The 25171-nt window shown below is 44.0% G+C and overlaps 1 protein-coding gene across 1 annotated transcript in view; it reads left to right on the top strand.

Moving 5' to 3' along the window:
• Positions 1 to 17580: 17580 nt before the first annotated feature.
• Positions 17581 to 25171, top strand: part of EPHA4 (EPH receptor A4) — a 105195-nt gene continuing 97604 nt past the window's right edge. Inside the window, exons 1-3 of the mRNA XM_036388662.2 lie at positions 17581 to 17693; positions 18626 to 18693; positions 22991 to 23654. Of these exons, the coding sequence (XP_036244555.1) occupies positions 17603 to 17693; positions 18626 to 18693; positions 22991 to 23654 (823 nt within the window). The 5' untranslated portion in view covers positions 17581 to 17602. The remainder of the gene's footprint in view (positions 17694 to 18625; positions 18694 to 22990; positions 23655 to 25171) is intronic.

Below are 25171 nucleotides of genomic sequence, written 5' to 3'. Positions count from 1 at the left end.
TCCATAGTTTCTGCTGTCTCTGACTTTGAGTCAAACAGTGGAAGTAGAACCATTTTCTGTGTCAGATCTCACGTGGATCTGTGAGCTGCACAGCCTGGGATGGAATCCTGCTTTTCCATGGCAATGGAATTCCTGTCTCCATTGCAAAATCCCCATCAGCATCATGGTGTGGTGCTGTGCCAGCTGATGCCTTCAAAGGGTCTTTCCTGCAAAAGGCACATCTCCTCCCATGACAAAAACAATAAATGTAAAACTGTATCATTTTCATCAGACAAAACTTTAGTTTTCTTAGCAAAAAATGTACAGCTTCTCCTATTTTCTTTGGAAGAATAGACCAAATTCTGCCTCCAGTTGTATCCCCAATTTCTTTATGAAACAGAGGTGTAGAGATTGAATTGAGAGAATGTTGTGTCCTTTTGCAGGGGATGTTACTTCACAAAAAGAGCTCTTTCTCTCTTTAGGCCAAAATGATGTATGATTTATTATCTTAAGATCATCAGTTACTGTCAGATGATCTGGAGACTGAGGAGAGTTTATTTTGTGATGTTCATGACTGTTTCTGTTCTCCTGCAAGTCTTTGCTTTGACTTCAGTTCTCTCAGGAATCTGTAAACTTACTCATAATATGAAATCTATTTTTTCTTTTTGCTTGGAAGTGTTTCTAGAATTCACATGTTTTCAAAATAACAAGAATGCCCATGGTTGTGGGAAGCCTGTGGTAGGTAACCCTCCTTGAGAAAGGGGCTGGATGAAATTCCCTCCACAAGTCCCTGCCAGTCTCAGGCTGTGGCTCTCGATTTGTAACTCCTCAGTCTCTTCATTGGGATTCAGGTGATAGAGCAATAGAAACCTCTGTCCTGTTTTATTCTATAAATGTTATCCATTCTACAAAATGGACTTCCCATAGCAATGGTGCTCACAAAATTTGTGTTTTAGTCCAGTATATCTAGTTTTTTCTTTAGATAATACTATGGGTTTTGGCTCAACTTAGTGCTTAAATGCCAAAGGCAGGCACACAAATAATCTTGAGGAAGTCAAGAGAGAGGTGCTTTTATGCTCAATACTTAAGCTTAAGTGCTTGGCTGCATTAAAGCCATCCTGATTTTTACTGAAACAGTACTGAGAAAAGCACATAGTTTGTGCAGCAGAGATGGGTGCATGTCAGTCTGTACCTTTTACACAGCCTTTGAAAGCCTGATGCTCAACTGATGGATGCACAGTCATCTCTCAAAACACAATTCACTGCTTAGCAATGAAGTAAACTGGATTTTGGACAAACACCATCTTGTCCAATGACCAAACAGTTATTTCAGTTTTGTTTTTTTTTTTTTTTTTGACTGAGTTGTCTAACCTATTTTCTGGGCCAATATAGACAGAAGAGAAGCTCTCCTCCCCATCACCTCACTCTGCTATGCAAGTATTCAGTCAGTTCAAATAAGTTATTCTTACCTGAGAGCTGCTGTAGCTGATGGCAGCTGTGGGCAGTCATCACAAGGCAGCTTAAAGCAGTATGGCAAAAGAAAGCCATAGATAGGCTCTCAACTCTCCAAATATATCCCTTTTTATTTTTTTTTTATTCATGACACCCAGGTTGTATTGAACATATTTAAATTGTAAGATTAAGGTTACTGTGCCCCAAAGCAGTAAAAGATAAAAGTTATGGGACAGTGTGAGCTTGTCCCACCCTTACAAAGGGAACCAAGGCAGGGATCACTCACCATTGTCAGGGCACATGGGCTCATCTGCTCTCTTTCAAAAACATATTCACTGTCTTTTCTTGCATTTAAAAAGTTCTACACATCCACAGCATTTAGATAAATGAAACCAGTGAGGGCTGGGTTCCAGTACAGGATCAATACAGGTCAGGCCCCTGTGGGTGGCAGGGCTGTCTCTGCTGCACGGGACCTCCTGTCTGAACTGGCAGTGCCAAAATATTCTGATCTGCCCTCTCCTGAAAATCAAACCCTTCCTCGCAGCTCCAGCACTGAAAACAGTTTTACAGTGGGTGTTAAGATAATGCAAGCCTTAGTTTAAATGGGACTCAGACCTGGAGTGAGTGTATTGAAGACTATTTGAATTACATTCAGCACTGTTCATGGGTTCTCAGGAGTTGCAGAGCCTGTTAGAAATGAAATGAAGCTTATGGAAAGGGGCTTATGTTTTCTACTGTGCTGAAAAAAATGAAGAGGAAAACATATTTGTGCCTGTTCAAAGGCTGCCCAAGGACAGCTTTCATTCTTTGTGACCCAGTTACATTAAATGCTTTCACAGGAACTCCTCAGATACTTATTAAAAAAAAAAAAAAAGAAAAAAGAAAGGAAAACACAGATCAGTGCTTCTGATCTTCACTCTGAGGACACATCCAGGCTTGGAGCCATTGACAGCTATCTTGCATCCCTTGTTACCTGTGCAAAAATTAAACATAGCAAGAGATGAGCGACACTGGATGAGAAATTGTGTCCATGGAACTATTAAATGCCATAGTTTAAGATAATTTTGTTTTTAATAAAAAGTGCAATCAGTCATGACTTTGGCCAGAACAAGATGATCTATTGCTCTTACCCTATTTCTCTGGTATTTCCCCCCCACTTTTGGCACAATGTGAATCCTTTGAGTATTTTGTCTGGTATGACCAGAGCTCCCCAGTCCAGCAGAAAGTTTTCACTGGCTTTTGACAGAAGGCAGGAAATTCTGCATTGTACATACAGTGACAGTCAGACAGGAGCCCAATTCCTTCTGAAATTGATGGGCTTCAGTGTACCTTGTGGCTTGAATCCTGACCAGGTGTATACAGGAACTGATCCCTCTACAGATATTGTTGATAAATGAAGTGTGTCATAGGCTGTGTTACATCCTACCTAAACCCCAAATTAGCCTGTGCTTTGAGGGACAAAAAGCAAAGCTCTTTCTGCTACTTCTTGGTATTGCATCTGACTAATGGTGTTTGCTGCTATTTGAGGAACTTTAAGCTAGAAGGATTTTTTGGGAGTTGTGGTATATCCCTTTCTATGTGCAAGGGCTTCCAGAAGTGAAAGAGAGTACACAGAGCTCCAGAGAGCACTGGGCAGCAGTACTGCAGGTACACAGTGACAGAAAAAGCCTTCTGTGGACTTGGAGTTCTTTTGGCTACCTTCTTGTTAGTGACTGAAGTAGTTGCAAATATTTTCTTTTTGGTGGTGTCGCTTTCTAATGAAGGAGAAAATACAAACTAATGAAGTCTGTTGTAATTGCTTGCTGTGATTTGAAGAAGTTGAGATATTTATCGTCCATTATACTAATTCCCCTGACACTGTGCCCTATTAAATTTGCCAAAATCAAAAAGATTTTTTAAAATTCAATGTTTTCGTGATACACTGGATTCTTGTGTTTTTCTGTCATGTGAATATTGAGTCATTGATATTTTGTGTGTCACACAGAATGGTTGAGATATCAGAGAAAACTAATGATTTGCATAAGCATCCCAGAGGCATTTTTGGCTTCCTGGCATGCAGAAGCTTTAGCCTGTTGTCTTTACACAGAGTCTGCTGTAATGCTGCATGCCAGAGATGATAATTCACTTTGTGAAACATGATCAGAAGAACCTTTATGGAGGTGTGACAGATGCAGCTGTAGCCATCACTTGAAGCTCTTTTCCATAACCTTAAAAATGCGTCTCTTCTGATTTTCGTTCTTGATGACTTTTTTTAGGTATTGTTGAGTTGCAGCTGTCATGGGAAATGAAATTCCTAAGAGTGCAAGGAAATAAAAAGGTTAAAGTGCCCCCAGTCACAGTTTCAGGACTTAATTGGACACTAGCTACTGGGCTATGAGCATCCCCCAAAGAATGGTGGAGTTCTTGCAGGCTTCAAACAATGGAGATGCGTGGGTTGATGCCATCTGCAGCCTAGGGCTGGTGGAACAAAAAGATGTTTGAAGAAGAGGGAAATTCTCAGAGATATGGTAGAATGGGACTGATCTGAAAGTAATCAATCATTAGGGTGACATAAATCACAACACACAAGAGCCCAGAGCCAGGGGATGTCAAACACCGCCCGCAGCGCATCAGTCTCTCTGGCATCATCACTTTTGTGTGTTGTGCCACTGCTCTTTTGTGGCCCATCCATTTTGTGGGGCGATGACACCCAGGAATGCTGGGCTGCCCCTGGCTGGCTAATGCAGCTTTATGCTTGCGCACCCTAACGTGCACTTGGGGCGCGCTCACGCCCTGACCCGAGCCAGCAATCGATTGTGAGCCGGGTGCCAAAGCCGCCAGATGTGGCTTGATCTCATAATTACGTTAGTTCTGTTGCTCCAGTGCAGCAGCATCAAAACAATACCAGCCAATCTGGGGCACAAAGAGAGACTGCAGCTCTCATGTGGTCATCTGGGCCAAGCTTGACATTTTTTGCCTAAAGCTCTCAGATGTTAAACTTAATTTCTCTTCCTTGATTATAAGCAAAATGATCTGCGTGCATATATTAAAAAAACATTTATCAGCTGGAAAACAGCAAAAGGCAAAGCATAAACTCATATAAATGTTAATGAAAGGCAGACAAAATTGAGCAATAGTATTGTGTTCTTTAGGCTTTTATACACTTACTTAAGAGACTGGGGGAGGAGGTCAGGACAGGATTGAAGGATAAGCACAAAAAATATTGTTTTGAAATTTACACCAACTCTTATTGTTTAAAACACTGGTCTGGAAGTCCTGTTAAATGGGACAAGCATAATCCTTCTTTAACTTATTCTGATATTGATCATGAGATCAATGTAAATCATAAATCCCTTTATTTCGATAGAAAGGCTCCATCTTTCTACTGTTGCCCATAAAAAAACCCATGAATTTTTGGCTGCCTAGCTCCTTCCAAGAAACTGTCCAAAGTGGTAAAACAAAGACTGTGGTAGTTGTGTGATGAGGTCTATTCCTCTGAGCCAGGGTGATGCTATTTGGATGGTCTACAGGGCAGTCTGAGCACAAGGCTCCAGGTCCCAGTAAAAAAATACTTGAATGCATAGAACTCAAGTTATCCTTCCCTTTGTCATATTGATCTTTAATTTGCTAATGCAGAGCTGAAATACAGCAAGGGTGCTTTCATCCCATTTTTGTCAGCCCTCAGCCCCCCAGCTCACCAATTGCCCCTTTCCTTCGCCTGCTTTCCAGCCTACAGAGCTCCAAGACCTGTGCTTGAGTCGTTCAGCACTGCTGCTGTACATGGGGGCAGTAGGGCTCTGCACAGCCCATTGTAATCTTCTGCTTTTTCAAATAAATGTAGTGAGTTCTCATCAGCAGCAACTCTTAAATTAAAGCATTTTCCTTCCCCTCAATTGTGAGCTACAACACATATCTCGGACTAGGCACAAGGAAAATTGTAGCACAGGACAGGAACTATCAGCTAAAAAGATTTTCTAAACAATACAAGTTGGCCTCAGTGTGCCCTAGTAATATTCTCCATCTTGCAGTATTTTCATTTCAACTAAGAATATAAAATCATGCCACATATAAGCGAAATTTTATTTCCTGTACTACTGCAGTTTTTTAGCACAATGGCCCATATAGCTCACTGGGCAAATATTACATCCTAAAGTTTCAAATAATTGCCATCTTTACCTTTCATATCTGATCTTTAATAAATGTTATTTTACACAGTGCAATTAGACTTCAGGATGTAAAACTCAGAGTAATCCAGAACCTTGTCTCAGAGCTGGGTTTTTTCAGGGTGCACTGACATCTAGATTCTGATCTAACTAATGGCACAAATCTGAAGCAATTTCCTAGAAATCAGTACAATTACATCAGCACAATCCCCATAAAACTAGGATGAGAGTCAGACCTTTATTTCTTTTCCAGCCTGCTCCAGAGATACAGTATTTTCCATTTAGTCAACTGAAGAGAACTGTAAAGGTATAGAAAGAAATGATAGAACTAAATTTTACTATTTAACATATGGGAAACTCGGTTATTATTTTACCATAAGCTTACACAGGAAAAAGAGTGTGCTGCAGTAAAATGGAAAAAATTCACCTCAGGTGCTGTATCATGAAATCCAAGGAAGTGACATCAAAGATTAAACCTGGCCCATTTAATTTTAATCTGTTTTTGTTTAAGTATCAGTTTTATGTCTGGAGATTTTCTCTATTCTGTGAATTTTATTCCTTTTTGTAAGCATAAAACTGAATGAGGATCAAAAAGAATTGATTTTGTTGCCTCAATGCCAACATCAGACCCTCATGTTGGCCCCTGAAATTCTTTAGACAGTTTTGGGTGTTGGGTACAGAGCAGCTGCACACTGGGGTCAGTGTGCACAGCAGTTGTGGTGCAGGGTGGGTTTAGCCAGTTGTGTGTCCATGGAGAGCTCTCCTGGCTCTCCTACTGCCAGCGTGTCACCATCTTATTTTCTGAAAAATCCTCTTTGCCCAGGATTTCTCTCCTGGAAAGCTGAGAAGCCTCAGAGAAAAAGGAAAACAATTCTTATCTCCTTTGCTTCTCCTGTGTTTTGCTGCTTTGGAATGTGGTTGGAGATTGTTTATCCAATGTGTGAATTGTTTTTACTTATTGGCCAATTATGGCCAAGCTCTGTTGGACTCTGAAGACAGAGTCACAAGTTTTTTGAGTATTATCTTTTAGCCTTCCCGTCTGTATCCTTTCTCTATTCTTTAGTATAGTTTAGTGTAGTATTCTTTAATATAATATAGTATCATAAAATAATAAATTAGCCTTCTAAGAACATGGAGTCAGATCCATCTTTCCTTCCTGCCATGGGAGACCCAGAAAATACCACACCAGAGCAGCTTTTTTGTTCCAAGGACAATTGTCTGCACTACCTGGTCACACTGAGACAGTAATTCTGTGTGGGATAACGTTGTCTCCTGGCCATTGCTCTGTCTGGAGAGGAGAAGTGGGAGTGCCAGTGCTGTCTGGGCAGGCAGAGGTGCCGTGCTGTCTCCTCACACCCCATGGAGCCACAGCCTGTTCCCAGCTCTGCTGCCTTCCTGGGCTCAGAATTGTTTCCTTTAATTCATCTCACTAGCTCAGAAGAGTGACAGAAGACACTTGGGAAACGATAGGAAAACTTCCAAACTCCTGTGGGAGAAAGATCTGAAGGGACACAAAAGGCCTTGTTTTGGAAATGGGAGCCAATGGGGAGAGCACATCAGGGATAGGTGACATGGGGACAGTGGGAGAGGTGGCTCTGGGCAGACCCACTGCCTGCAGGCAGGAGGGTGCCCTGGGAGCCCTTGCTACATGGAGAGCTCTCTGCCGTGGGCCAGCCCTCAGCCTGTCCTGGTGCTCTCTGGAGCATTTACCTGGACTTTCAGGAGCTGGAGAAGTTCAGAGTAGTGTGGAAAGTTTGGTACGAGTAAGATGTGTATCTGTCATACTAAATGTTGTTCCCAGTCCAAAACTGAAAACTTTTTTTTGTGGGAAGAAGTTAACTGGAACTGATGAAGTTTCTTTTCATGGATTATTTAAGTGGTACAAGATGTTGTTAATTCTGAGTTTCTTCAATGTTATTTGGGAAAGTATGTCTGATTATGTAAATCAAAAGTTGCTGCTTAAAAATATTTTGCTTGAGAGATTGCAAAGGCAACACAGTAAATGAATTAAGATCAGAGTCTTGCTCAAGTGAGAAGATTGCATAAGTAACCACATGTGGTATTGAAAAATACATACTGTTTACAACGTATTCTTGCAAGATCCTTAAATATTTCACTTTGAGGTTTGCTTGATATAAAATATTGCATTTGTTCAAGCTGTCTCACAGGCTGGGACCTAAGCCGATTTGCAGCTACATGCAGATTAAAACCACTCTGCTGTCCCACTCCAGTTTTGGATTTAATTTGGTTGGTTTCCGTCTTTTTAAGAGAAACAAGAGAGTTTTCAAACCAACAGGCATTGACTGCTTACCTAATTAAAAATGTATCCATCTGCTGGTGGCTGACTTGTTATTCAAAGCATGCAGATCTAAGTAGGTTGATTTATTTATGAAGACCTTATGACACTGAGAGATATGCACTCAAAAACATGCAAAAATAAATGTGGTTGCAGATGGGTAGACACACACAGATCTTTACGGGGTTCTAAATAACAGATAGAGAGAATTTGGAAAATGTGCTTTAAAGGGAAGATCCTTTTATGTTGCTTTCACGTGTTTAACATTTAGAGCTCAAATAACAGAGCAGCCAGAGAACATGTTGTGAGATAACTCTAGTCTAAATATCCTATAGTGCCTTTTAAGTTGCGACAATCTTTTTTCTGAAAGCTTAGTGTGAGTGATAGACTCTGAAGCAGATGCATTTTAAGCAATGTTTTATTTAGAGAACACTTTAAAGGGAATTTTAATTAAAGAAGAAAAAATTCATTAGCACTTACAAACACCATGCATTGGAATCAGGCTAAATGCTGTCTACTTATATTTGATTTCATTGGTACGTTGGTAAATGTCTCCCAAATTAAGTTTCTATGCCCAAGCTTTGGAAACTTCAGGTTCCAATGTATTCATTCTCAATGCTGTAAATATTGTTGCAATCCTCAGGTAAATTTTATTCATCAGTTTATGAGCTCTAGGAGCTTCCCAGTGTGATGAAGCCATCAGGTATTTCCAGGTGGGGTGTGGAGGTGCTGGCGTCACACTTCGCCTCACTCCTGGTGCAATTCCGCTGCCCTGGGACTTCTGACACTGACGCAGAGGGAATGGTGCCCCTTCTTGCTCAGAGCTCCCTCTATGAGGCTCTGCATGTAGGTTTGCATTTGCCACCTGAGAAGTTTGAGGAGAATGGAGAATGCCATGTCTGGGGCAGCTCTGGAGTAGCTTTATAGCCCTCTGGTTCTGTTCACAGCACAGTTTCTACTGAGTCCTTTTGTTTTTTCTTTCCATCCATGTGCTTGGCAGCATGTTTATTCAGGTTTTGCACATTTGCATGCCTGTTTGTGTTCATTGGTAAAAAAATGTATCAAAAATAGACTGAAAATATTTCTTTACAGACCACCTTATCACGCTGCTGTACCCTTAAATTGAAGCTGTCTTGCACTAGATGATAAAGTTGCTTTCAGAAGAAATGCATTTCTTACCAAACCATGCATTGACAATTGTGCTCAGCTTCACAAAAAAGATAATTCTCTAATCCCAAGGTCAGTTTAAGCTCATTCCCCGATATATACACTTTCAGATTCCCTTTGAATTGCTTTTATTTCCATGTCAAGACAAGCATGTGGGTTTTCTAGTGCCAACAAATATAGAGACATGGTTTGTATGTAAATTAGCTAAGGAGGATATTAGACTGAGTTGCCTTTTGGTAGGAAGCCATCCTGGCATTTCTTTGAAAAACTCTAGAGATGTTTAAATAATCCTTATACTAACAGATGTCACCACTGGGAATCTGTTTTACTTTTACAGCTCTTTGTTTGAGTATCTTGCTGGCATTTTTTGATATTTTGGAATGGGGTGTGGATGTGTGTGAAACTCAAACAAATCTATATTTACTTTTACTTGATTTCTCCCAAATATATATTTTGATTAAAGCTTCAGACAGTAATCCAGGGAAGAAAACCCATAAATTTTGCTATGGGTGTTCCTTTTGTGCAAAAGGGAGAGGACAAAAAATGACCAAGAATCCTTTCCTTTTGTTTTCAACACACTGCAAATGACTGTTTGCTGTTTTCTGGTCCTGTGCAAGCCCTGGAAATGGGGGACAAGGGATCACAATGGGTCAAGGCAAATAGTCAGTCACACTCTCTCTTAGAACTGAATCCATTGTTCAAGCAAGGCAAGCAAGTTTTCCACTACTAATTTTGGTCTGCATTGGAAACTGTGGCCAGTGTGGTTGTGTGAATAAGGATTAGTAATGGTGAGTGGGCACGGGAGGTAGCTGAAGGGGTGGCATTTTTGTGCCTGTAAAAGCTGTAGTGGTTGCACATTTCTCTCCAAACTTAATATTTTTACTATTTACCTCAGAATACTGCAAGGTGACTTCATTGGGAAAAAAAATATCATCGGGAATATCAACTGCATATGTGTCAGGAAAGTCTTACAATTGACTGTCTCAGTAAAACACTAATGAGTATTTTCTAATGGAAATCTGGCCTTAAGGTAGAATTCAGGGAGATCTGTCCCTTCTCTTTATTTTTGTTACTGATCTGCTTACAAGAAAATATGCTCAGGGTTTGGGTCTGACTTTCATTAAGGGAATGAGACAGTTACTGCTGAAGGAAAGAAACTCAGAGGGAAATGGGACACACAAAGAGTGTTTGCAGCTGGAGAAAAATTGTTTGTGGTGCCTTTGGTGTAGGAAATAGGAAGAACTAATTTACATGTCAGAAATTTAAAAATTCTTAAAATGAGTTTCACGCCTGTGCAAGGTGTAATGCAGGTATAAGACCTGTGAACACCTTTTGTTCTAATGCAGCAGTGATGTTCAGCTCCTTGAGAGTGGATTTGAGGTCTGGTTGTGCTAAAAGCTGTACAAGAATATCTCAGTGCAGGACAAGACCCAGCAGATGGGTATAAATAAAAAGAGAACAAGGAAATACTCTGGCAGCAGTGCCCAGCACAACAAACTGCCTTATTCTCTGAACTCTTCCAATATCAGTGGCAGCATTGAGGAAAATAATGGCTGCCCCTTTTCTAATATAAAAGCAAGGGATGGGTTTTTTTCCCATTGTCCTTGCACTTTTTCATCTCTGTGCCTACTATTTTGCTTACATGAAATTAATCCAGAATTTGCAGTATTCTGATACAAAATCAGTGCACACAGTGAACTAGAGCACACACACATACATATACTCACTTCTTCCAGTTAGTGGCTCCCTAAAACAGGACAAGTAGTTTCTTAGCTAATAAACAACCATTCTTTTTTATCTACACATAATCTGAAATCAGGACAGAGAAACACAGGAATGCTTCAGATTCTGAGTAAGTTCACCATTACTTAAAGGCCGGCCAACCTCTAGACCACAAGTTCTGCACTCCTTACAGATGTTACCACAAGGAACTGCACATCTCCAAATTCTTGGCAATGATGGCACAACAGGCACTGGGTCCCTACAGAGCTTTCTGATTTTGTTTATTTAGCATCACAGTTTTAATGTGGGCAATCACATACATCCAGCTTGCTAGTGGCTGTTTAAGAAGATCTGTACAGAACTTGGAGCAGAGTGCTTCTCCCAGAGGTAAACTCACAAAATTCATTTTTCTCCTGTCCTGTGAATGTATCAGTCATGCCTACATGCATAGAAAAAACTTTCCACTTTGTGGAAAAAAGCAACGATTTTTTATTTAATTGTAAAGAAGGACAAAGAGTCTGCCCTCCTATTTAAACAGCACACATTAAAAAAGAAGGAGGAGTTGATATTTTTTCTTACTTTACGGAGTTTTCTCCTATATGGTTGCCAATATTTTGTTCATAATAATGGGTGAACAAAAAGATGGGTGGACCATCTCAGATAGGATGGTTTAATCTGAGTTAATTAGAATTTACACTTTATTAGAAGTGCCAGAAAGCTTCAGTGCTCTGTAGGGAACCTGTCTCTGATGCAGTTTGATTGGTACCATCATTGCATAAATAATCTCTGAAAAGATTGCTGTCTCTGAACACAGAATAAAAATGAATTAGTGCTCTGACACTCTATTCTTTTGACAGTTTTACAAAAAAGACAATTCAAAGATTTTTGCACAAAAATTATCTTTACTTATACTGACTTTTACTGGTGCAATTAAAGTAATGCTTTATTTTTTTTAATAATACCTGTAGTAAATTATGGCAAGAAACCTAAAATTCCAGTATGAAAAAAAAAATCTGGAAACACTTTGTTTTAATTTATATTAATTTTAGATTTATTCTGTTTTCACATGAAGGGCCCAATTCTGCCCATATATTAAAGCTTAGTAGCTAAGCTGCTGGTAAAACTCACCTTTAGAACAGGCTGGTGCAGAATCTGAAACTGTGACCCTATTCTTGACAGACAAAACCCAAGTCTGCCTGACTGATTGTTTCTCCCGGTGCAGAAAAATGTGTGGGTGCTTTTAAGGAAGTCTGGATGCAGTGTGCAGTTTCAGTTTTACCTTTCCAATTCAGCCAAGGCTCCTCTGAAGCTGCTGCGGGCGATTCCCGGCGCGCTCTGGCACAGGCTCTTGGGCTGACGTTTGTTTCCTTATTAATGGCACACCGAGCCCTTGGGAGGAGGCTGTCCCTGCATGTCCCCTCTGGCTGGTGGCCCTGGCCCTGCCAGAGCTCTCCTGCCACTGGCACTGCTCCTGTGCCAGGCTGACATCACCATCCCGCCAATTTTTCATTTCTGGAAGCTGAGCCACTCCCAGATGCTCCTGAGTAAGGAGCGCAGCTGCTGAGGACAGGCAGTACAAAAAGGGAGATATTCTAGAGCAGTTTGTAATAATTAAGGTGTCTGTTAACCTCCACAGCTTTAAATAACCTTTCAGTGAAACGTGGGCAGGTGCATTCCTCTCCAGGTTGCCAAGCATCTGTGCACTGCAAACAGCCTTACACAGTTATTTGCTCTGGTTTATTGGTCACACTTTCACAGGAAAAACCTGCAGGTCTCTGCTTGCCCCTGGCCTTGCTGAGGGTGAGAGCTGTGGTGAGCCAAGCCGACACCTCTGCTGCAGAGTGGGAGCTTGCACCGCTTACATTTGATCTGCTCATTCAGTGAAAAGCAGTAATACCTGTTCTGACATTTTGCTGCATTTATTTCTCTGCTTCATCCATGCTGATTTTATCTTTTGCCAGTGCCCTTTTAGGTTTATTTATTTTAGGAAACATAATCTGCATTGTAAACACTCCTGGATTTGTAAATAGCTTTGCTGATAGGATTTCTTTTCACGGACCTGGTAATGGCATATTATAAATTTTAGACTAACTATGAGATTTGAGTTGTGTTGCCAGGACCAGTGTAATAAAAGATACTCCTTCAATTGTCATTAAATTCCTGTTACATTTCACTTATGCTTCTCTAGTTTCCCTTAGCACTGCTGCTTAGAAAAGGCAAAAAATCTATGCATCTGTCTGTCTGTATATTGTCAAGTCACGCCGTGTGCCTACTCTGAATAAAGACACTGTCACAGGTCCTGTAATCAGCATCAAGGCAGTAATGAATAGGAAAATCTTGTGATGATCATCACGATTAACAAAAGGAAATGTAAATAATCTACAGTGCCTAAAGCTCACTTTTTTTGCAGAGTGGATTTGCAAGTGAGCTATAAACCTGATCCTTTTCTTATTGAGGTCAGCAGCAAAACTCCTGCTAATCCCAGCTGAAATAAAATCATTCTGCCAGCTTGATGTTTATAGAAATGCATATTACCTTCATGGAGATGTTCTCCCGCTACAGCTTTTTGTATTACAGCCTGCAACTTCATCTAAAGCAAACATGACCTGAGGAATGAAATCTTACACATATCAAATAAAAAGCTGTTATTCTGAAATAGCTAGCAATAAATTTTGTCAAGTAATCTACTGGCAAATGTTTAATACTCACAGATCCAAAAGAATCAGTGAATCCAGGGAGGGAAAGGCTGGGCACATCTGAGCACTTGTGCTGGGAAGGAGCCGGCAGTGACTGGCTGGTGCCAAGCCTGATAAAGGTGCACCTTTGGGGCATTATTTCCTCTGACAATGAGACTCTGTGTGTAAGTCTTACACTTCCTGGGGTTATTTTACACTCTTTTGCAACTACCCAAGTAGTGTGGAAGTTGTGTGGGAGTGGAGTAAATAGGATTGAATTTTTGTAGGAAAAGGCTTTTCAGAGGAGAGACGGGTGAATTTTTCCTGCAGGCTGTGGAATTGCATACTAAAGGAAGAGCTTCCTCCCCCCCCCCCCCCCCCCGCTTTCTTATTTTTCCTTTTTTTTTTTTCTTTCCCCCTTCTAAATGTAGTGCTGGGCCTCAGGAGGCCCATGAACACACAGAGCTTCCTACTGAGGTTGTCACTTGACTGACAGCAAAAAGCTTCTGGGGAGATGGACGAGCATGAGTAGGTGGACATAGAAAAATGGAGAATGAAAAGATAAAGTAAAAATAGAACCAAACGTTCATCCAAAATCACAGCCCTTTCAGGGGCTTAATGTAACTTACAAATGTTGTGTTTGTGATTGGAAAAAGCATAAAACAACTCTGTATGTATAAGCATACATGTGTCTAAGACATTTGATATCCATTCAGTGTTCTGCTAGAAATTATATTAACTACAGTGATACATCCAAGACAACACCCTTGTGTCAGTGCCCAATTATTTATACACTAATATATTCCCTCAGTGCTTTAAAATACGAGGAGAACAAATTGTGAGTGAGTAGGAAATGCAGCAATATTTCAGTCCTTACATTTCAAGATGATTTACAGTTTCTCAGAGGGTCTGTGTTTGTGTGTTCTTGTGCCTGTTTGTCTGTACCACTTGAGTCCTGATCTCTAAATAATTTGGCTGGGCTTGAGCTCTCTGAAGCAGGCAGGATCAAACATTTAACACACTGTCATAATTATTACAATGTCTGTTGCAAATGAATACAATTTCACAGAGGAACTGAGACAAATACAAGCTCTGAGACAAATACCAGAGATGCTGGCTGTGCTTTATTGAGCTGCATTAAATTGACCGTTAAATGGTGTAAACTTGACGATGGTGCAAACATGATTAGTTCCCATCAAAGCCAAATCACTCCTGATAGTGAGTTAGAATAACATAAGTTGTCAGGTTGGCAGCAGAGCAGGCTGCTCAGGTAATAGGCGTTTAAGACAAATGTAACAGCTCCAACAGCTGTAACAAAATTTTAAGGAATAAATTTTGATGTCAGATACTTTGTTGAAGGGTGGAGTTATTGGCTGAAGCTGAGAACAGGATTTAGTCCAAGTATCAATGACATCTGTTAAAACCAAGCTGGGCTTTTAGGATTTGTTGAAATGACACAAAGTAAGGAAATTGTGATTATTTTGGCAAGACTTCTTAAAAAAAGCCCCACATACTGGAGGCAAAATATAGTAGTTTTGGTAGGATTGCAAACATTTTATTTTATGACATTTGCAGGCCTTTTTTACATTGTCTGTGTTTATTTTATGTGACTTTTTTAACAAATTAAAGTTGCATTAAATTACAGAAAAATTTTTAAGGTTTCAAAGCATTTTATATATTTTTAATGACGACTGAGTCTTCTGGCATTGCCACAAAAATAACTTTAATTAAAAAAAGAAGACGTTTTGATGCTTCACCATTCCCATAAAGTTTATCCTGACTAGTAGTAGATCTGTCAGAGGCATCAAAGATGTGAAAAGAACATGCAGATAGTTTTAATTGAGGACTGCCTATATTTCTCTGTAAATAATAAAAAAGGCACTAAACCTTTTCTTCCTTCTCATTAGGCCAAGAATTCTTGTAGATAATTAAAGTCAGGAAGTACAAGTTTTAACAGTTGCATTGACTGTGCTACACTGTTTTCTAACTCCCATTATCTAAGCAGCCGCTCAAAAGATTTATTTTCTACGGAAAGAGAAAAACGCACCAGCTATCTTTGCAGGGTTATCTTAAAGGTTCGGCCAGTGGGAGCTCCAAAAGAAATGTTCAAGGCTAAGGAAAACATTCTCAGCCTCAGGAATAGGAACCTCATTGTTAATACGGTGTTACCAAACCTTCTTAACAGCACTTTTAAGAGCCAAAAAATTGCATCCTCCCAAGATCTTGACCTGAAATTAAACCAGGTGAAAGATACTCTATGTTTTAAGCAAAAAGTGTCAGTAAGGGCGTGTTTGTAAGTATTATGTTTCAGAGGTATTTGGATTTGGGGAAAAGTAGAGCGATTTAAAGAGAAAACAGCAGATTCTGAGCAGGCGTGTTTCCCGATGCACAGAATTGTTAGTCAGACTTTAAGCCGCATTCAAAATATTTTTTTAGCTAATCGGGCCTGTAAAGGGCTTCTGTGCGGAAGCTACAGCTAACTCTGGCAAGGATTCGTTTTATCCTACACGGAGGAAAAATCCTCGGAGCGTCTGGGTGCGATTCCCCGAGTGCGAGGAGCTGGGACACAGCCGGGGGAAGGAGCCGGGTCCCGCACGGAGCCAGGGGAGCGCCGGGCGGGCCGAGAGGGAGCCGCGGGACAAGGGGGCTGCCCCACGGGACAGGGGGCTGCTGCTACCGCCTCCGAACCTGCGGGAAACCGAGGCAGCGCCGCGGGACAAGGGGGCTGCCCCACGGGACAGGGGGAGCTGCTACCGCCTCCGAACTGCGGGAAACCGAGGCAGCGCCGCGGGACAAGGGGGCTGCCCCACGGGACAAGGGGAGCTGCTACCGGCTCCGAACCTGCGGGAAACCAAGGCAGCGCCACCGCCGGGAGCCGCGGCGGGAGCGTGGGGAACTCGGCGGCCGAAGAGGGCTGCGCTGCGGGAACCGCCGGCTCTGGAGCTTCCCGAGGCTCAGGCAGCGGTACCGATAGCGGAGGAGGGACGGAGCATCACAGGGAGGGCAGTGGGGGAGCTGCTCGGTTTCCCCCGGTCCCGCAGCGCTGTCTCGGCAGGCGGCTGGGTGGCCGGACAGAGAGACAGACAGGTCTGGGGGCTGCTCTGTGAGTGCGGACTGTTCAAGGACGGTTCTCAGCCCACTGACGCTGCCTGACCCACCCAAGGCTTAGCGGGCTTCTACAAACTACGCTTTTGTTGTCAAGGCGCGTTTAGAGAGCCTTATTGAAGAAGTCAGGTGTTCAGAGCGTTCAAAGCAAAGCGCGGCTGTGGCTGCAGAGGCAGGATCCCGGGGTAGCCTGAGGGCATCAGCCAGCACCGGTGTCCCCGGGCACGGCTCGGGGGGACCGTCCCGTGTACGAGGGGGATGTGCACGAGCTTGTGGGTCCCGATGGATCTTAGCGTTCAGAGGGAGCCGCTCCGAGCCCGGCTTTCCCTCCAGCCCGCCCCGCCCAGCCGCTGCCCCGGTGCATAAAAGCGTGAACGATTGGCACCTTCGCGGTGAGCGCCGGGCCCGGCCTCTGCCGCTCCCAAGGGAAGCGCTGCTGACAGCGGCCGCCCGCACTGTCCATCCCTGCCCGTCCCTGTCCATCTCTGTCCACCCCAGTCCGTCCCGGTCCGTCCCTGCCCGGCCCCGGGGAGCCGCTGCCGCTGGAGCCGCTGCTCCCGCCAGGTGGCGCTGTTGCTCAACGGTGGCGCCGGGCCGGGCCGGGCCGGGCGGGGCGGCGGCAGCTCCCGGGACGCTCCCGGGACACTCCCGGGACGCGGGGCAGCCGCGGGCTCGGCGCGGGGCAGGTCCGTGTGCGCGCCGCGGCCGCGGCTCCTCCGCCGCTCTGCCTCTCCTAACTTTGTCTTTTCGTCTTTTCCATCATCTTTAGGAGTTCGGACACTGTTAAGGTCGCAGAGCCCTGCGGAGCGCTCACCGGCCGCTGCCGCCGCCCACCCGGGGCAGCGCTCCCCTCACGGCCCGGCCGGAGCGCCCCGCAGCGCCCGGCCCGGCTCCCCGCGGGGCGGGACGGGGCGGGGCGCGCGGCGCGGAGCGGGCGGTGATTGGCGGCGGCACCTGACGGACGGGCCGGCCCCGCCCCCTTGGCAATGTCTAGCGCGCGCCGCGCGCCCCATGTAGGCAGTTATTCCGCTGGGATAGCGCGGCCGGAGCGCGGCGGCGGCGGCATGGCCGGGGTCCCGATCTGCGCACTCCTCCCGCTCCTCGTCGGCGTCTGCGGTGCCGTCACTGGCTCTCGGGTCTATCCCGCCAACGAAGGTGAGCCTTGCCGGCGGCCGGGCTGCGCGTTCTCCCGGCGGGGCGCCGGGGCGAAGTTCGATGTCCCCGGGCAGGCAGCGGTGCTGTCCCGTCCCCTCCCCGCCCCGCCGCTCCGCTCGCCGCCGGGACGGCGCCTGCCCCGCGTTGCCCCGGCCGCTCGCTGCCCGTCCGGCGGGCGCGGACCTGTCCGAGCGGCGCTGCCGGGGCTGCCCGCGGTGCCGGCACAGGTGTCGCGGGGCGGAGCGGAGCGGCTGCCGCCTGCCCCGCGCGTCCCCCAGCGCCGCCGCTGCCCCGGCCGGGCCGGGCCGCCGAGGCTCCGCGCTCCCGCCAGCCGCGCTGGGGCGGCCCCGGATCGGAGGGCGGCTCATGGAACCGGTTCTGCCGGGAGCGCTCGGCGGCTCCGCGCCGTTCCCCGGGGCCCCGGTTCAGCCCGTTCTGCGGGACGGTCCGGCGGCGGCTCCGCGGGACAAGCCCGCGGCCGTCCCGCGCTGTGGGCGTGCGGCGCCGGTCCCTCGGGAGCCCCTGCCCGGTCTCTCGGTGCCCAGCCGTGCTCCCGGGGTGTCTCGGGATGTACCCGCTTTGAGCCCATCGCTGGCTGCGGGCGCGCTGTCCCGGGCGGCGGGAGGTGCGGTGCCCAGCGGCGGGGAGCGCTCCGAGAGGCGCTCCGGTGTCTCCCGCAGGTGTGCCGGGACGCCGCCGCTCCCCTCCGCACCCCTGAGCGGCTCCAGGGCGCCGGGAAACCAACATGCTATTCCTCTGTGAGAGTTTCGAAGTGTTTTTGATATTGACGCGTTCGGAAATAACATTTCGTTTCAAGTGGAAGGTGGATGCGATGTGCTCCGCACATATGGAAACGTTCAGGTAAACCATTTATTTTAGTATTGCCTTTTGGCAGCTGGAATTTAATCTCTTTTATTTATACCTTTCTGCAGTTACCTTGCTGGATTCCAGATCAGTTCAGGGAGAACTGGGGTGGATAGCAAGTCCCCTGGAAGGAGGGGTAAGTTTTAAACCGCTATCTGATCAAAAGGGTAAAGGGGGTGATTAGTAACTTTCAGAGAGTCCTAATGGCTCGATTATTGTTGATTGTGGTGAGGAGGTCAGATTTCTTCCCTGGCTTACCAAGTGAATTACTCTTTGTTGGAGAAACTCTATACTCCCTTTGGATAGTTCTGTCATGGAATAAGTGGAAACCAAAAGGGCAGAAAAGAGGTTTCAGAATTAAGAGATTGGTTGAGGCATGGGCTTAGATGCCTATTTAAAACTGAAATACCAACAAGAAATGTGATCTGCCGACTGAATTGGCATTCTTGACTGCTATTATTTTATCTGTGGACTGTCTCGGCTGGGAGATGTTCAGGGCAATTGCTGTTCTATTTCTGGATGAAGGAGTAGGGATCAATATACACAACAGACCTTTTGTTGTGATGGGACGGTTGTCCTGTTTCAGGGTGTAAACATCGTGTGTTTTGGTTTCTGAACAGATAAATTGCAGCACCTAGTGCTTGACTGTGATTCCTTGGAGTTTCTTTTTATGTACTTTTACAATTATCTTATTGAAGAGAAGGCTGCTCGATTGCACTGCCCAGTGCTGATGTGATGACATTAAGAGGTTCATTGCTTGGCTTAGAGTCCCTTTGCTAAGAGAGCTTTAATTTTTGGTTTAGCTTTATATTATTAGATGCTCCTTGCTGCTCCCTCATCTGTGCCCTGACCTACAGGGTGCCCAGTGCCTCTCTGGGAAACTCCATCGAATGTTGGACTCTGGAATTGCTGGGATCTGGAGGAGACTGTACTTCATGGGAATTGCTTTTAATAAGCAATTAGAAAGGCTTTTTCTTTCTTCATATGAACAATTTAAGCAAAAATGCCAGCAATGTGCACTAAACACTAATGTAAAAAAAATCCCAAATCCTTTTAATATTAAAGGAGTAAAAGCAGCTTGGAATACTTAAGCAGAAGTAACTAAGTCAAAGTGCTTGAAAAAGGAAAATGCTGAAAGATCAGGACCTGTGCACAACAAAGCACTGGATTCTTCAGGAACCTACAAATTTACTTTTTTTTTTTTGTGTGCATTCCCGCTCGTAATTAGAAGAAGCAGAGCTAAGGAAACAGCAGTGAGCGGAAGGAATCCGAGGCTGCGTTGGCTGCTGATGCATTATGCATAAGCTCTGAATAACCATAACACGGGAGAATGGGGGATTGTTTTGCTCCCCCATTGTCGTTCTGGGTGAACTTGACTACAGTCCTGGCTTGTGCTCCGCCTGAGCACGCTGTGCTGTCCCCGAAACTCGCTTTTTCAGAGAGTGGGGATGTGATTGGCAGGCCTCTGGCAGCGCCCACGGTGCACATTCAGCGCTGATTGCAGGCAATTGCCCCCATCTTTTGACAGCGTGGAAAGGTACAGCTCTATCTCGGGCAGAGTCGGGCTTCCCTGTTCATCCCACACCCTGGAAGTGTCGCTTAACGAGACGGGGTCTTTCGGACGCCACTCCAAGGGATATCTACGCTGTGTATTCAAACAGAACCTAAAATACAAGTTTTAATAAGTCAGCAGTGGAATCAATGATCAGAGGACAGCTGTGTATTATTAATGGCTGTTGGATTCCCCCTTTCTCCACATGCTTTTTCTGAAAGCGCCATGCAAGCTTGAGAAGGAAAAATGTGTGCTCTTATTGTGGACGTGACTCGTTTCACTAAACCTACATATGTGTGTTCTATTTTTAAGCCTGTAGTGAAAAATTTAAGAGTACATGGTCTGTTTCTGAGATATAGTGCTTGGAAAGCATTTACTTTACTTCATATGCTGCAGATTTATTTCAAGCAGCAGAAACAAACTCCTTTTTCTTCGTGGGAAGAATTTGTCTTTCAGTGTTTTTCTTTACCTGTGTATACTTTATTTTCTATTAAAAAAAAAGGTATTTTTCTAGATCTGAACCCCACTGTTCCTGGGTTGTGTGGACAAGAAGGGCTGGAGATAAAGATCTAGTCATTTAGCTAGTTATATAGTAGCCTCAGAGGAATTATTGAATTGCATTATAAATGTAATTAATGATTTACTCTTGCAATTCACAGTTGAAAAGCAGGTTTTGTGCCCAGAAAGTTTTAATCTGCATCATTAAACTGTGGGAAGAGCTGAATTATAAAATTTAATTTCAGCTTGAAAGCAAAAAGTTACAGCTTTGACCGCATACTTAGAGTCACAAGTAATTTACATTTTGGGCTGGACATTTTGGGCTGTCGTTATTTTCAGCTCTGTCAGAAAGATGCACTTGGGTTTGTTTCGTATTTGTGTAAACGGAATGAGAAGCCCAGCTCTGTACATTTGTGTGTTGGTCAGCAGATGGGTGTGTTGAGAACAGGATCCAAAAACTTGCTGAATTCAGTTGCTGTGTCTGTGACCTCAGCGGTCTCGCTATTGAATCCTCCAGCAGCATCCTCCATTGTGTTAATGCACTAAAGGAAATCCCATCAACAAGTATTATTTCCCTCTGCTTCTTCCTTTTTCTTGTACCACACACAATATTGGTAGCATAGGCAATCTGAAGATAAGCAGGATGGAAAGTGATGGATCATAAAGACAACATTGTAACAGTGCACTAGCTCTGTGGTGCTCTAAATTAAACAAGTCTGTCTTCTTACTAACAACATGTTACACTTTACATTGATAGATGGGTTTTTAAGATTTATTTCTTCCTTTTCTCTGGAAAGGAGTGACATGCTGAGTATTGATTTCCCCCCTCCTTCATTTTAATTTGCAGTTATCTCTAGGCAGCAAATAAAATATTATTCTTTCTGCTCCTAGTGACTCATGGTGCTAACTGCTGTCATTCTATAAACGGATTCAGCTAAGCTGGAAGCTTTTTAAGTAAAAATCACTTGCATAAGAGCAATCCTTGTGAGAAGAATGCAGGATATTATACAAGAAGCCCCTTCATCTTAAGAAGGCCTCTGTTTATCAAAGCTATGGCTTCAGTAGTTTTGAAAAGCACTTCGAGAAGTCTCTTTAAAGTTATTACTGTTTTCTAAGGATAATTTTATATGCTTCATTGTATTGCTTGCAAACCTAGTCAGCATATCATTATCTAATATTGTTATAGGGAAGGATAAATTGAATGATGTGAATTGAAGTGCTATGGTTCTGCTGGTTTTATTTCCTGGAGAGATTTCTTTTCCTAATGCCCCTACTTTCCCTTCTCTCCCTGCCAGTAGAGCACTCTGATAAAGTTTTTTTTGTCTATGATAATACTTTGACCAATTTTTTTCAGAACTGTTGAGTATGTGCTTTCCTTCTCTGAATTCATTATGCTAAACTCCTGTATCTCCTCCTTCCAAACCCACTTTGGATTACACATATTGTTGTTGTTTCATAATCATGTTGCCTGGTTGGCACTTCTGAAGATGCCTGAACTTGATCTGAGGGGTGTAACAATTCTGAAGAATGCTGCTATCCTGATCTTTCAGCAATTTCCCTCTCTGGTAACTCTTTTGGGATTTTGATAGTATGAATTTAGCTGTTCCCTGACATTTCCTCCAGAAAAAATGTGTAGAGTTTTTTCTTTTTTTACCTTCCTACTGGTAAGAAACTCTGTTTGGATAACAAAGTTATGGTGATGTTGCTGGTCGACTGATGATATTGTCTTTTTACCTGTTTTTCCTTTCTAAGAGCTACCCAAGTTCTTTGTAGACAGCTATTTCTGCCCAGCTCCAAAGCAGAATTTACTGAGTCTGTCTGGGACATTGGTAAGCCCAGGAAAGTAGTTGGCAGCTTAGAGAAATAATAAGAGAGTGGCTTGTGAGTTTTGAAAATAAGTGGTAGTGATGCCTGAAATGTGGATGTCACCCTCTCTGTGTGACTAAGTTGCACTGTGTCACCTGCTGGATATTTCCAGGTGTGAGGCAGGGTCCATGAGATATCTGCTGCAGAGAAAACACTGCAGGGCAGTGCTGCTCTGTGAAGTTCTGTGTGTAGCCCTGCTCCAGGCAGTGTTCTGTAGACTGAACTGTACTGAAATAAACCGAGTCAGTCGAGGTAGCGTTCTTGGATAGGTTCAGAGGGCCCTTAAAGCACATGCTTGCTCCTCGAGGAATGAGGGATTTGGAATTTGTTTCTTCTGAACAGATGCTTCCTTTAATGTCCAAGCAGTTGAAGTCCTGGCTATGGCTTTGTCTGCTGAGCTGTTTTTTGGTCTGTTTGTTTGTTTCCCCGTAATGGAACGAGTGCCTATTTTTTGTTGTGAAGCTCTGTTGTTCCTTTTAACACTGATGTGTTTTTCTCCCCCTTTTCCTCCCTGCAGTGGGAGGAAGTGAGCATCATGGATGAGAAGAACACTCCTATCCGCACCTACCAAGTCTGCAACGTGATGGAGCCCAGTCAGAATAATTGGTTACGAACTGATTGGATTCCCCGAGAGGGGGCTCAGAGGGTTTATATTGAAATCAAGTTCACACTCAGAGACTGCAACAGCCTGCCAGGTGTCATGGGAACTTGCAAGGAGACTTTCAACCTTTATTACTACGAATCGAACAACGATAAAGAGCGTTTTATTCGTGAGAGCCAGTTTGCCAAGATCGACACCATTGCTGCTGATGAGAGCTTCACCCAGGTGGACATTGGTGACAGGATCATGAAGCTGAATACAGAGATCAGGGACGTGGGACCACTCAGCAAGAAGGGGTTTTATTTGGCTTTCCAGGACGTCGGTGCCTGCATTGCTTTGGTCTCTGTCCGCGTGTTCTACAAGAAGTGCCCGCTGACGGTTCGGAACCTGGCGCAGTTTCCAGACACCATTACTGGGGCTGACACCTCCTCTCTGGTGGAGGTTCGTGGCTCCTGTGTCAACAACTCGGAAGAGAAGGATGTGCCAAAAATGTACTGTGGGGCAGATGGCGAATGGCTGGTGCCCATTGGCAACTGCTTGTGCAATGCTGGCTATGAGGAGCGCAATGGAGAATGCCAAGGTAGGATGAGCCATATTGTACTGTTCATTAGGACATAGTGGAATGCATAATTCAATCAGAGATGAGAGTAAATGGACTAAAGCCAGCAATTAGCAGCCCTCTGGGATGTGGTGGGACAGAGGGGTTTAATGAAGAAGTCCAACAGCTCCAGGTGGCAAGGCTAAGAATTATATAATGCAAAACAAATTATACTGCTGTAATAGGCAGAAGGTGAAACACATTTTCTAGCAGACGCCTAAATTTGATTTGGCTCGATAGTCACCAAAATGTGGATGACTGCAAAGCAGTGCAGTTGAGCTACCATTGTTTGAAGAGAGAAATCTTTCAAGGGAACTCTGTTAAACACGGGAAATTCTGGCAAAGTTGACTTTGGATAATGCAGTAGGTTAAGAACCAGTCTGGGAGGCAGCACAGGAGTTTTAGCTGGATTACTTTCCCACTTTAGGAAGTGGAAATCTTTGGTGTTTTACTTGTCGCAAATTTTTAGCACTAAATACCCTTTGATATTTGACACTGCTGCCTTTGTTAAATATTTTCATTTCTCAGAGAGTCTCTATTGTCAGTTAAATAATAGAGGTGCTAGGATACTCTTAGAAATGCTAGAAGTCTCCACCCCACCCTCCCACACACACACACTATCCTGTGTGCTGCAGAATTAGGGATTAAAGTTTGTATAAAAGAGAGATTCGCCTAAAAGAAAAACCTTCAATACCGATATTCTCTTCGCCTTCCTTTTCTGGATAAAGAAGCTGTAGAAAGTTAGGGAAGGAGAGAAGACAGTTTATAAATAAAATATCTTTAGCCTCTGCTTTGAAAGTCTTGCTCATGTAAGCATAAATTAAGATCAAACTTAAATGGTTTTTTGCACAGGTCAATGAGCTTAATTTTGCTGGGTGCTGAATTGAAGGTGCTTAGCTCCTTCAGGGATTTGGAGCCATGTTTTAGAAAATGTTCTTTGGAGTCAGTTGCCTCATCTTCTTGGTATTTTTTACTTGAGCATTTTTATCATCTTGAGACTGAGAACAAGTTAGCAAAGCAAGTAACTGGCTGCTTTTGTGATGGATTCCTGAGAGAATGGTGTCTTTTGAATGTCCTACTTGATTTCTTTTAAATGGTAATTTACAGTCAATATGAAGTTCGTTATTATGCATTGAAATTATATTTTGGTAGGAAAGAACTGCTATGTGTGACCTTCAGCTTTAATTTCCCGAGTTTTTGCTCTATGAGAGAAGCCTAATGTGGCATAGTGGCAACAAAACTGCCATGAGCTGAAATTACAGAGGACTGAAAGATGAGCTGCACAATGACAGACCATCCTGTCTGGGGTAAAATGCTGTTTTTTCTTGTTGGTTTTTCCATCCTGTGAGATGGAAACTCAAAAGCCTTTTTGTCACCAAGTGTGTGAACCTGTGGCACTGCCTGGGTGCTGCTGGGGGAGCCATTGGTGGCTGGGGAGATGCTGTTAATCTCTCACAGCTCAATAGCTTCTGAGCAAAGCTTCCTGACACCTCACCAGC

Source organism: Molothrus ater, chromosome 10, assembly GCF_012460135.2.
Source record: "Molothrus ater isolate BHLD 08-10-18 breed brown headed cowbird chromosome 10, BPBGC_Mater_1.1, whole genome shotgun sequence".
Classification (NCBI taxonomy): Eukaryota; Metazoa; Chordata; class Aves; order Passeriformes; family Icteridae; genus Molothrus; species Molothrus ater.
Note: the sequence above shows the minus strand (reverse complement) of the source record. Positions and strands in the feature narration are given on the sequence as shown.